We start from the raw sequence: 12,654 nt of genomic DNA on the forward strand, positions 1-12,654 counted from the left end.
TTATTGGCATTTTGTTGATGTGCTAAGATGAATAAATTGATAAGACATGGATATGGTTGTTTTTCTCTTCTTATTTAACTTTTGGCTGAACACCGTGAGATAAATATAAAATAGTATTTTAACACCTAGAGTCAATTTTAACAGTGAGCCAGGCTACATTTGGCCCTGCCCTGTGCAGCGTTAAACTGACACTGATCTCTGGGTTCATTTAACCTGCTACCTGAGGTCAGTCTGTCAGTAATCAGTCTCCCAGAGGTCAGTCTGTCAGTAATCAGTCTCCCAGAGGTCAGTCTGCCAGTAATCAGTCTCCCAGAGGTCAGTCTGCCAGTAATCAGTCTGCCAGAGGTCAGTGTGCCAGTGGTCAGTCGTCCAGTAATCAGTCTGCCAGTGGTCAGTCATCCAGTAATCAGTCTGCCAGTGGTCAGTCTGCCAGTGGTCAGTCATCCAGTAATCAGTCTGCCAGTGGTCAGTCATCCAGTAATCAGTCTGCCAGTGGTCAGTCTGCCAGTGGTCAGTCGTCCAGTAATCAGTCTGCCAGTGGTCAGTCGTCCAGTAATCAGTCTGCCAGTGGTCAGTCGTCCAGTAATCAGTCTGCCAGTGGTCAGTCGTCCAGTAATCAGTCTGCCAGTGGTCAGTCGTCCAGTAATCAGTCTGCCAGTGGTCAGTCGTCCAGTAATCAGTCTGCCAGTGGTCAGTGTGCCAGTGGTCAGTCTGCCAGTAATCAGTCTGCCAGTGGTCAGTGTCCCAGTAATAAGTCACCCAGTAATCAGTGTGCCAGAGGTCAGTCGTCCAGTAATCAGTCTGCCAGTGGTCAGTGTCCCAGTAATAAGTCACCCAGTAATCAGTTTGCCAGTGGTCAGTGTCCCAGTAATAAGTCACCCAGTAATCAGTTTGCCAGTGGTCAGTGTCCCAGTAATAAGTCACCCAGTAATCAGTTTGCCAGTGGTCAGTCGTCCAGTAATCAGTTTGCCAGTGGTCAGTGTGCCAGTGGTCAGTCTGCCAGTAATCAGTTTGCCAGTGGTCAGTCGTCCAGTAATCAGTTTGCCAGTGGTCAGTGTGCCAGTGGTCAGTCTGCCAGTAATCAGTCTGCCAGTGGTCAGTGTCCCAGTAATAAGTCACCCAGTAATCAGTGTGCCAGAGGTCAGTCTGCCAGTAATCAGTCTGCCAGTGGTCAGTCTGCCAGTAATCAGTTTGCCAGTGGTCAGTGTGCCAGTGGTCAGTCTGCCAGTAATCAGTTTGCCAGTGGTCAGTCGTCCAGTAATCAGTTTGCCAGTGGTCAGTGTGCCAGTGGTCAGTCTGCCAGTAATCAGTCTGCCAGTGGTCAGTGTCCCAGTAATAAGTCACCCAGTAATCAGTGTGCCAGAGGTCAGTCTGCCAGTAATCAGTCTGCCAGTGGTCAGTGTCCCAGTAATAAGTCACCCAGTAATCAGTGTGCCAGAGGTCAGTCTGCCAGTAATCAGTCTGCCAGTGGTCAGTCTGCCAGTAATCAGTCTGCCAGTGGTCAGTCTGCCAGAGGTCAGTCTGCCAGTAATCAGTCTGCCAGTGGTCAGTCTGCCAGTAATCAGTCTGCCAGTGGTCAGTCTGCCAGAGGTCAGTCTGCCAGTAATCAGTCTGCCAGAGGTCAGTCTGCCAGTGGTCAGTCTGCCAGTAATCAGTCTGCCAGAGGTCAGTCTGCCAGTGGTCAGTCTGCCAGTAATCAGTCTGCCAGTGGTCGGTCTGCCAGAGGTCAGTCTGCCAGTAATCAGTCTGCCAGAGGTCAGTCTGCCAGAGGTCAGTCTGCCAGTAATCAGTCTGCCAGAGGTCAGTCTGCCAGTAATCAGTCTGCCAGAGGTCAGTCTGCCAGTGGTCAGTCTGCCAGTAATCAGTCTGCCAGAGGTCAGTCTGCCAGAGGTCAGTCTGCCAGAGGTCAGTCTGCCAGTAATCAGTCTGCCAGTGGTCAGTCTGCCAGAGGTCAGTCTGCCAGTAATCATTCTGCCAGAGGTCAGTCTGCCAGAGGTCAGTCTGCCAGAGGTCAGTCTGCCAGTGGTTTAACCCCCTGCTGAATGAAATAGCCCCTCCTGTTTAGCAGTAGGATGAGCAATGCACGGCATCTATTCGCCAACCTGTGACTATCTGTTGTTGCCAGACGTCTTTACGTCTGAGCAGTTGCAGGGGTTCAGAGGGTTTTGCTGGAGGATTCAGACCTTCTGAGGAAATGATGGATGTTCCAGTCTGTGCCATCTTATCAACTCTTTACGTGTAGTTCTACTCAGGATGCTTCCACTCAGCCTACAACAGACTTAAACTGCAAAGCAATGGAGGAAAGAACACAACAATTCAAACGAAATATTTCAGCTCAAGGAGAAGAAAATGAGACTGACTGTAACTTCCAGGGTGGTATAAGCCTGTTGTCTGAGTCCATCAGAACCACTGGCCTGTAAGGCAAATGGTTCTGACCTGAACCAACTCTAGAATCAAAAGGCAATGTGGGTCTATATCATGTTTCAAATGTGTAACTCCTATGAGCCAATATCTATATAGGGTCTTTTTAAGCTGAGCTGAATACAGACTGCCAGCTGGCTTTGGACAGACAGCAGCCTGGGGCGCCATCTGCTGGACATGCTGCAGAACTGCAGAATGGGAAATAAATAAATGTGTGTTTGAGGAAACATGAACCGCTTTGCTGTTAGGAAGAAAAGTTTTAAATCCCATTGGGATGGAGGATTAGATGGAAATAATTCTGGCTGTTTTCCAATCTGGCCCAAACCTTCAATGAATTCACTTATTCTCCTCCTCTATGCTTTAAGATGGTTGCTCATTGTGTTATAATGTTAGAGTTTTACTTAGAACAATGTTAATAAAAACAGAGTTTTAGGCTATTAGGTTATTGTAGTATTTATATTTATTCTTCAGCTTCTGCCTTTGCTGTGGCCTGATCTCCCTGCCTGGTGATCCTCTGTTCTCTCTGGGTTTAGTTTACAGTTCTCTGCAGAGTCACCCAGGACACTTTATGTCAAAACAAAGGATTTATGTCTTTTTACGAATGATTCATCGTGGAGGTCTTCAACAAGGGGTCAGCGACCCCTAGGGGGGCCACAGAGGTACTGCACCGTGAAAGTTTCGAGTGATTAGACTTTTTTTTATATTTCCTGCTGCAATTTTTCCCACTAATATAAATGTCTTTAAATCCACATTAACATGAATCCAACAGACTGTAGTAAACAGATAAATGGAGGCAGAAGATGTCTTTCAGTCATCAATGCTCACATTCAGAGACACACATCAAGCTGGGCACCGTTTCATTCACAACACCTGTCCCATCAACCAGGAATCAGAAATACTTTAATAATCCCAGGGAGGAATTACTTTAGTTACATTACTCCATCTGTAATAGAGGGACTATAGGACCAGTTTGATAGAACACTATCTAATACTATATATATAATCAGGGGGTCCCCGCTCCATCTAGCCATCAGTTTTGAGTCCTTTGCCTGGAAAACGTTGAAGACTCCTGGATTATGGCTTTAATAGTTTATGATTTAATTATCTCATCATTTTATGACTTCTAGATCCCCCATCTTTCAGGACCGACTCCCATCCTTCTGGACCCCCCATCTTTGCAGACCTTCCATCCCTCATACACACACATCCACCCAACCCCCACCCACCCACCCACCCACACACACACACACACACACACACACACACACACACTCACACACACACACACACACACACACAAACTTGCCCTAACCCTAGTGAGGACCATGTGTTGACTCCCATTGACTTCCATTGATTTTCATTCATTTTCAACAATTTCTATGCTCTAACCCTAAAAATAGCCCTAAACCTGACCATTAGCAATGCATAGCCCATCCTAAACCTAACCCAATGACACCTAAGCCCTAAACCTGACCATTAGCAATGCATAGCCCATCCTAAACCTAACCCAATGACACCTAAGCCCTAAACCTGACCATTAGCAATGCATAGCCCATCCTAACCCAATGACACCTTAGCCCTAAACCTGACCATTAGCAATGCATAGCCCATCCTAAACCTAACCCAATGACACCTAAGCCCTAAACCTGACCATTAGCAATGCATAGCCCATCCTAACCCAATGACACCTTGGCCCTAAACCTGACCATTAGCAATGCGTAGCCCATCCTAACCCAATGACACCTAAGCCCTAAACCTGACCATTAGCAATGCATAGCCCATCCTAAACCTAACCCAATGACACCTTAGCACTAAACCCGACCATTAGCAATGCATAGCCCATCCTAAACCTAACCCTAACCCTAAACCTAACCATTAGCAATGCATATCCCATCCTAACCCAATGACACCTTAGCCCTAAACCTGACCATTAGCAATGCATAGCCCATCCTAACCCAATGACACCTTAGCCCTAAACCTAACCATTAGCAATGCATAGCCCATCCTAACCCAATGACACCTTAGCCCTAAACCTAACCATTAGCAATGCATAGCCCATCCTAACCCAATGACACCTTAGCCCTAAACCTAACCATTAGCAATGCATAGCCCATCCTAACCCAATGACACCTTAGCCCTAAACCTAACCATTAGCAATGCATAGCCCATCCTAACCCTAACCCAATGATACCTTAGCCCTAAACCTGACCATTAGCAATGCATAGCCCATCCTAACCCTAACCCAATGACACCTTAGCCCTAAACCTGACCATTAGCAATGCATAGCCCATGCTAACCCTAACCCAATGACACCTTAGCCCTAAACCTGACCATTAGCAATGTATAGCCCATCCTAACCCTAACCCAATGACACCTTAGCCCTAAACCTGACCATTAGCAATGCATAGCCCATCCTAAACCTAACCCAATGACACCTTAGCCCTAAACCCAACCATTAGCTATGCATGGCCCATCCTAACCCTAACCCAATGACACCTTAGCCCTAAACCTGACCATTAGCTATGCATGGCCCATCCTAACCCTAACCCAATGACACCTTAGCCCTAAACCTGACCATTAGCAATGCATAGCCCATCCTAAACCTAACCCAATGACACCTTAGCCCTAAACCTAACCATTAGCAATGCATAGCCCATCCTAAACCTAACCCAATGATACCTAAGGCCTAAACCTGACCCTTAGCTATGCATGGCCCATCCTAACCCTAACCCAATGACACCTTAGCCCTAAACCCGACCATTAGCAATGCATAGCCCATCCTAAACCTAACCCAATGACACCTTAGCCCTAAACCTGACCATTAGCAATGCATAGCCCATCCTAACCCAATGACACCTTAGCCCTAAACCTGATCATTAGCAATGCATAGCCCATCCTAAACCTAACCCAATGACACCTTAGCCCTAAACCCGACCATTAGCAATGCATAGCCCATCCTAAACCTAACCCAATGACACCTTAGCCCTAAACCTGACCATTAGCAATGCATAGCCCATCCTAACCCAATGACACCTTAGCCCTAAACCTGACCATTAGCAATGCATAGCCCATCCTAAACCTAACCCAATGACACCTTAGCCCTAAACCTGACCATTAGCAATGCATAGCCCATCCTAACCCTAACCCAATGACACCTTAGCCCTAAACCTGACCATTAGCAATGCATAGCCCATCCTAACCCAATGACACCTTAGCCCTAAACCTGACCATTAGCAATGCATAGCCCATCCTAACCCTAACCCAATGACACCTTAGCCCTAAACCTGACCATTAGCAATGCATAGCCCATCCTAACCCTAACCCAATGACACCTTAGCCCTAAACCTGACCATTAGCAATGCATAGCCCATCCTAAACCTAACCCAATGACACATTAGCCCTAAACCTGACCATTAGCAATGCATAGCCCATCCTAACCCTAACCCAATGACACCTTAGCCCTAAACCTGACCATTAGCAATGCATAGCCCATCCTAAACCTAACCCAATGACACCTTAGCCCTAAACCTAACCATTAGCAATGCATAGCCCATCCTAAACCTAACCCAATGACACCTTAGCCCTAAACCTAACCATTAGCTATGCATAGCCCATCCTAACCCAATGACACCTTAGCCCTAAACCTGACCATTAGCAATGCATATCCCATCCTAACCCAATGACACCTTAGCCCTAAACCTGACCATTAGCAATGCATAGCCCATCCTAACTCTAACCCAATGACACCTTAGCCCTAAACCTGACCATTAGCAATGCATAGCCCATCCTAACCCAATGACACCTTAGCCCTAAACCTAACCATTAGCAATGCATAGCCCATCCTAACCCAATGACACCGTAGCCCTAAACCTAACCATTAGCAATGCATAGCCTATCCTAACCCAATGACACCTTAGCCCTAAACCTAACCATTAGCAATGCATAGCCCATCCTAACCCAATGACACCTTAGCCCTAAACCTAACCATTAGCAATGCATAGCCCATCCTAACCCTAACCCAATGATACCTTAGCCCTAAACCTGGCCATTAGCAATGCATAGCCCATCCTAACCCTAACCCAATGACACCTTAGCCCTAAACCTGACCATTACCAATGCATAGCCCATCCTAACCCTAACCCAATGACACCTTAGCCCTAAACCTGACCATTAGCAATGCATAGCCCATCCTAACCCAATGACACCTTAGCCCTAAACCTGACCATTAGCAATGCATAGCCCATCCTAACCCTAACCCAATGACACCTTAGCCCTAAACCTGACCATTAGCAATGCATAGCCCATCCTAACCCTAACCCAATGACACCTTAGCCCTAAACCTGACCATTAGCAATGCATAGCCCATCCTAAACCTAACCCAATGACACCTTAGCCCTAAACCTGACCATTAGCAATGCATAGCCCATCCTAACCCTAACCCAATGACACCTTAGCCCTAAACCTGACCATTAGCAATGCATAGCCCATCCTAACCCAATGACACCTTAGCCCTAAACCTAACCATTAGCAATGCATAGCCCATCCTAACCCTAACCCAATGATACCTTAGCCCTAAACCTGGCCATTAGCAATGCATAGCCCATCCTAACCCTAACCCAATGACACCTTAGCCCTAAACCTGACCATTAGCAATGCATAGCCCATCCTAACCCTAACCCAATGACACCTTAGCCCTAAACCTGACCATTAGCAATGCATAGCCCATCCTAACCCAATGACACCTTAGCCCTAAACCTGACCATTAGCTATGCATGGCCCATCCTAACCCTAACCCAATGACACCTTAGCCCTAAACCTGACCATTAGCAATGCATAGCCCATCCTAAACCTAACCCAATGACACCTTAGCCCTAAACCTAACCATTAGCAATGCATAGCCCATCCTAAACCTAACCCAATGATACCTTAGCCCTAAACCTGACCCTTAGCTATGCATGGCCCATCCTAACCCTAACCCAATGACACCTTAGCCCTAAACCCGACCATTAGCAATGCATAGCCCATCCTAAACCTAACCCAATGACACCTTAGCCCTAAACCTGACCATTAGCAATGCATAGCCCATCCTAACCCACTGACACCTTAGCCCTAAACCTGACCATTAGCAATGCATAGCCCATCCTAAACCTAACCCAATGACACCTTAGCCCTAAACCTGACCATTAGCAATGCATAGCCCATCCTAACCCTAACCCAATGACACCTTAGCCCTAAACCTGACCATTAGCAATGCATAGCCCATCCTAACCCAATGACACCTTAGCCCTAAACCTGACCATTAGCAATGCATAGCCCATCCTAACCCTAACCCAATGACACCTTAGCCCTAAACCTGACCATTAGCAATGCATAGCCCATCCTAACCCTAACCCAATGACACCTTAGCCCTAAACCTGACCATTAGCAATGCATAGCCCATCCTAAACCTAACCCAATGACACCTTAGCCCTAAACCTGACCATTAGCAATGCATAGCCCATCCTAACCCTAACCCAATGACACCTTAGCCCTAAACCTGACCATTAGCAATGCATAGCCCATCCTAAACCTAATCCAATGATACCTTAGCCCTAAACCTGACCATTAGCACAATAGCATGATAGGACCAGCAAAATGTCCTCTCTTAGTCTGATGGTGAAACTGAAAAATGGTCCTTACTCTGAGGGTTAGACAAGTACGTATACACACACACAAGCAGCAAAGATCGACCGTCTTTAATTTTAATTTACACACAGAAATCCCCTCATCAAGCAACTGTCTTTTACCTGAACAACTTTATTCCCACCTCTTTCAACAGGCAACCTTTTAACTCAGAGTAAATGCGCTACATGCACTAGGCTTAGTGACGTACTTCCGATTCAAGGCATTACTGCTCGGTCGTTTCCGGTCCGCGTATTTACATTGCGCTAGCTTGCAGATTTGGCAATATTGTTTGATGTCATTATGAAAAGGAAAGTGTTAAAAACTTGTCGTTTTCAAAAACAAGAAAAAAAGTATTCAGAGCACTGCTGTGTTCCTCTCTGCACAGCATCGTCAAAATTTAACGGCGTGTTAAGTTTTCATGGCTTTCCGACACAGACCCATCAGAGAAAACAGTGGCTAGTTAGCATTCGCCGGGATAATTTCGACATCACCTCTCACTCAAAGGTCTGTAGCAGACACTTTACCAACGATCAGCTCATCGAACCAGCAACACTTGACGGTCGAAGACGGCTCGTTAAAGGTGCTGTACCGGCACTTTTTGAGTGGAATGGCTATTGTGTTGAACCAGCACGGCGCAGTGTGTGGGAGAGAGTGGAGCGGCCTGAGGCAGCTCCTCCCGAGAAGGATGAAGAGCACCTCGATGTCACAGATGACCATGACTATTGCTCAGTCCCTGAACCAGCTGCAATGGACATGTCCGCATCAGCTGCTGAAGATGTGTCCACAGAAGTTGAAGAGCTGAGAATGGAGATACAGGAGCTACGTCTTCAGCGAGAGTTTGGATTACAGCGGTTTGCTGGCTCGGACGCAGACATCCGATTCTATACGAGGTGAGTTAATCAGGGATGTATTCCAGCTGTTTAACATTCACTAGGACTATGATCAGTTAATCATAACAAAACCTGTAATCACTTTTGATAAAGAATGTTTATTTGCTTAGAAAATGTGGTTAGAAAATTGTTCCTGATCAAATGCAGCGCTAAATTGCTTCTTAACCAGTCCATCTAAATTATACATAACACGCAATATGAAATGTAATCACAGTTGTTGCTGTTCATATTATTTTGTGTGATTTTTAACAGCTACGCTAATTGTGACATGGTGTACCTGTGATATGTGTGTCTTTTGTGAATAGATTTTCAAGCTATGAGCACCTGATGTCGTTTTGGTCTCTGATTCAGCCTTGCCTTCATAAAATGGTCTGGGTCACAAGAGCCAAATCAGCTGCCAAAAGAAATGAGGAAGTCATCACTCCTGCACGTTCATCAACGGTAGGTTATTATTAGAGTGTGCTTTATTGGCAGTTTCAGATGTAGTGATGCATTTTTGTGCAAATCTAAAGGGTAAATTATGGGTTTTAGTCTCACTTAATTACAACAGTTCCCCAGACACTCCTGGTTTTCTCCATGTTATGGTATACATAAGATTTACAAACATTTAGCCAAACAAGAGCATTGACCTACTATTTCATATGTTAAATGAGTAGTAACAATTGTATTAATGAGGTTTGTGTGAAATACTTGTCCATAGTCAGTTCATTATGTACAGTAGATGGTCATCAATAAGCCCTTAACTTAGAGAAGCAACATGAGTACTCGTGTAGGAAGTTAAGCAATGTACTCTTGTGGACACTATCCACAGCAACATAATTTACACGCCTAAAAAAAAGTTGAAGTTGGTGCACAGTTTTGAAAAAATCTGAAATTTTTATTTCACAGAACACAGGAATTTGCAGGTTAACTGCTGGATCTATCTGTTATGTGTGTTACTGTGTGACTGATAAATATGAACTAACTATTTAAGTCACTGGTTTATATTTTTTTTCTCATCAAATAGTCTGTATGGCAGCAAGACAGAGAGGTGAAAGTATTTTAAATACGGTGTAAACTACACTGATAACATTTTTATAGGTGTCTATAATTCATGTTGCTGCTGACCCTGTCCACAGCATTGCATTACTTAAAAACCTATAACAATACTCCTACTGCTTCTACAAACTGAGGGCATGCCAAGCGCCATCTCCTGGAGGTAATAATACACTGACTATGGAGAAGTACCTCAAACAACCACAAATAATCTGAACAGTTCTTTGAAGGAGTAACCTTTTTTTCCTTCTGCATTTTTACCTCCTAGCGACAGGTGCTCCAGCCCATTGATGAGTTCTTTCTTTTCCTCTGTTATTTGTCTGCTGGCTTGAGGGAGAGGGACCTGGGAAATCATTTCAACGTACACCAGTCCACAGCGAGCCGCATCATTGCAACATGGACAAGTTTTCTAGCCACTGCAATGGGGTCTGTTTGCATTTGGCTTACACCTGCAGAAGTGCAAGCCAACCTCCCTGAGGAATTTCAAGATTTTCCAGACACCCAGGTGATCCTAGATTGCACAGAGCTAAGGTGTCAAACACCATCCTCACCCCTCCTTCAAAGTGAGATGTACTCCACATATAAATCTCACTGCACCATGAAAGGTCTGGTTGGCATAGCCCCACATGGTGCAGTGACATTCATCTCAGAGTTGTATGGTGGTTCAGTTAGTGATAAGGAGATATTTAGACAGTCGGGAATAGCCGAGTTGCTGACAGAAGACATGGCAGTGATGGTAGACAAGGGTTTCCTAATCAGTGATTGCTGCAAATGCAAGGTGTACTGCCCACCTTTTCTGTCTAAGCAGATGCAGATGCCAGCATACCAGGTGAAGGAGACACAGGCCATAGCAAGACTGAGGGTACATGTGGAGCGTGTCATTAGGAGGATAAAGGAAAACAAACTTTTTGATGGTACCATCACCCTATCACATGCCTACAACATCAACGAACTGTGGGCAGTTGCATGTTTGCTGTCAAATTATCAGAACAAAGCACTAGTAAAAAAATGGGTAAAGTGAGTTTTTGTGGACTTCCACCATGAGAACCACCAGGAGCACAAGATTAAGGTGCAGCTAAACAGCTGGAGAATACTGTGTGATAACATAATAATAAGCAGTGTTCCATCCCCATGATAATCCACTCAGTTTATAGTTAGTTAACTGAAGATCTTCACCCATCCTCTGTAGTATCATGGGGTGGGATATCACTTTTAGGACTATTTTTTGTATCCTATGTGTGTATATATACTGTATATATATATAGTGTATGTTGTCTTAGAATTTTTCAATGAACTTATGTGTCTCATACATGTTTTATCTGTAATTAGTTGACTATTGTTTTATTATTGTGTACTCTGTCAGTGTCTCCCAACCTTGCCTTGCATGTTTTAGATGTTTCCTTGCTCTAACACACCTGATTAAAATCATTAGGCTTTTATCAGGCTTCTGCAGTGGCTTCATGACCATTTTAATCAGGTTTGTTGGAACATGGAAACATCTAAAACATGCAGGGGTCTCCGAGGACCAAGGTTGGGAAATACTGCTGTTAGCAGGGACCTTTTACACTGTTAACTCATTGTCATTAGTAGCAATCTCACAGCTGAACTTGATTCATATCAATAATCTAAAGTCATCAATTCAATAGCTGTGACCCAGGGCCTTCCATATCTGGTGCAAGCAGCTCATGACAAACATTACATTTTTATATCTATAGTTGAGATCACAACTAAAACCTGTAAATTTTCAGTGTCAGCCAACACAATCTTACCACATATCTAATACGTTGTAAAACATTTTTATCAACATCAATGTGTTACAGTTCAAATACAGTTTAACTTTACAAAAGTATTGCCTGTAACGAATGAATTTGTTTGATGTAAATGAAGTTAAACCTAACATTGTTGAAATCATTCACATTTACCAGTAAATGTTGAATCAAAAGACAAAGGCAGTAACGGTTGAATTATGAATTTAATGATTTACTCAAAATTACCTTTTCAATCATCACATTGTCTTTTCTGTGAATAAAATGTTTTATTTATATTTTTGGCATTCATGTTTTTACTTAAGACTCTGAAAAAGTGTGTCAAATAAAACATCAATTAGCTATTGAAAATGCTAAAACTATTGGACATTTAGTATGTCTGAACTCTAACATATGGGATAAATGTGTAAAATCAAGTGCCTTAATCTACCAAATCACATGTTTCAATGACTGACATTTATCAGGAAATATAGAAGGATATAATACCAATATACAGTTGTGTAAAAAAGTATTTGTCCCCTTCCTGGTTTCTTATTTTTTGCATGTTAGTCACACTTAAATGTTTCAGATCATCAAACAAATATAAATGTGAGACAAAGATAACACAAGTAAACAGAAAATGCAGTTTTTAAATGAAGATTTTTATTATTAAGGGAGGAAAAAATTCCAAACTTAAATGCCCCTGTGTGAAAAAGTGATTGCCCCCCCTGTTAAAACATAAATAAACTGTGGTTTATCACATCTTTGGAAAGCTGAGTTCAATTTCTCTAGGCTGGATTACTGCCACACCTGTTCTCAATCAAGAAATCACTAATAGACCAAAAGATCCTCAAAGTTAGACATGCTGCGATCCAAAAGAAAATCAGGAAAAATGTAAA

The 12,654-nt window shown here is 43.9% G+C and overlaps 1 protein-coding gene across 3 annotated transcripts in view; it reads left to right on the top strand.

Annotated features, from left to right (window-relative positions):
* Positions 1-8,300: 8,300 nt before the first annotated feature.
* The window catches only part of LOC119778593, a 30,965-nt gene continuing 26,611 nt past the window's right edge, over positions 8,301-12,654 (top strand). Inside the window, exons 1-3 of one of the 3 annotated variants that reach the window (XR_005280092.1) lie at positions 8,301-8,975; positions 9,281-9,416; positions 10,279-10,515. Coding sequence is in view for 2 of the 3 variants with exons in the window: in XM_038277911.1 (XP_038133839.1) it covers positions 8,386-8,975; positions 9,281-9,416; positions 10,279-11,031 (1,479 nt within the window). In the remaining variant the exon portion in view is untranslated. Of the gene's footprint in view, positions 8,976-9,280; positions 9,417-10,278; positions 11,063-12,654 lie in introns of those variants that run through there. The other 2 variants (XM_038277911.1, XM_038277912.1) reach the window with 2 other exon arrangements.

Source organism: Cyprinodon tularosa, unplaced genomic scaffold (genome assembly GCF_016077235.1).
Source record: "Cyprinodon tularosa strain WSP-4 unplaced genomic scaffold, ASM1607723v1 ctg1354, whole genome shotgun sequence".
NCBI lineage: Eukaryota > Metazoa > Chordata > Actinopteri > Cyprinodontiformes > Cyprinodontidae > Cyprinodon > Cyprinodon tularosa.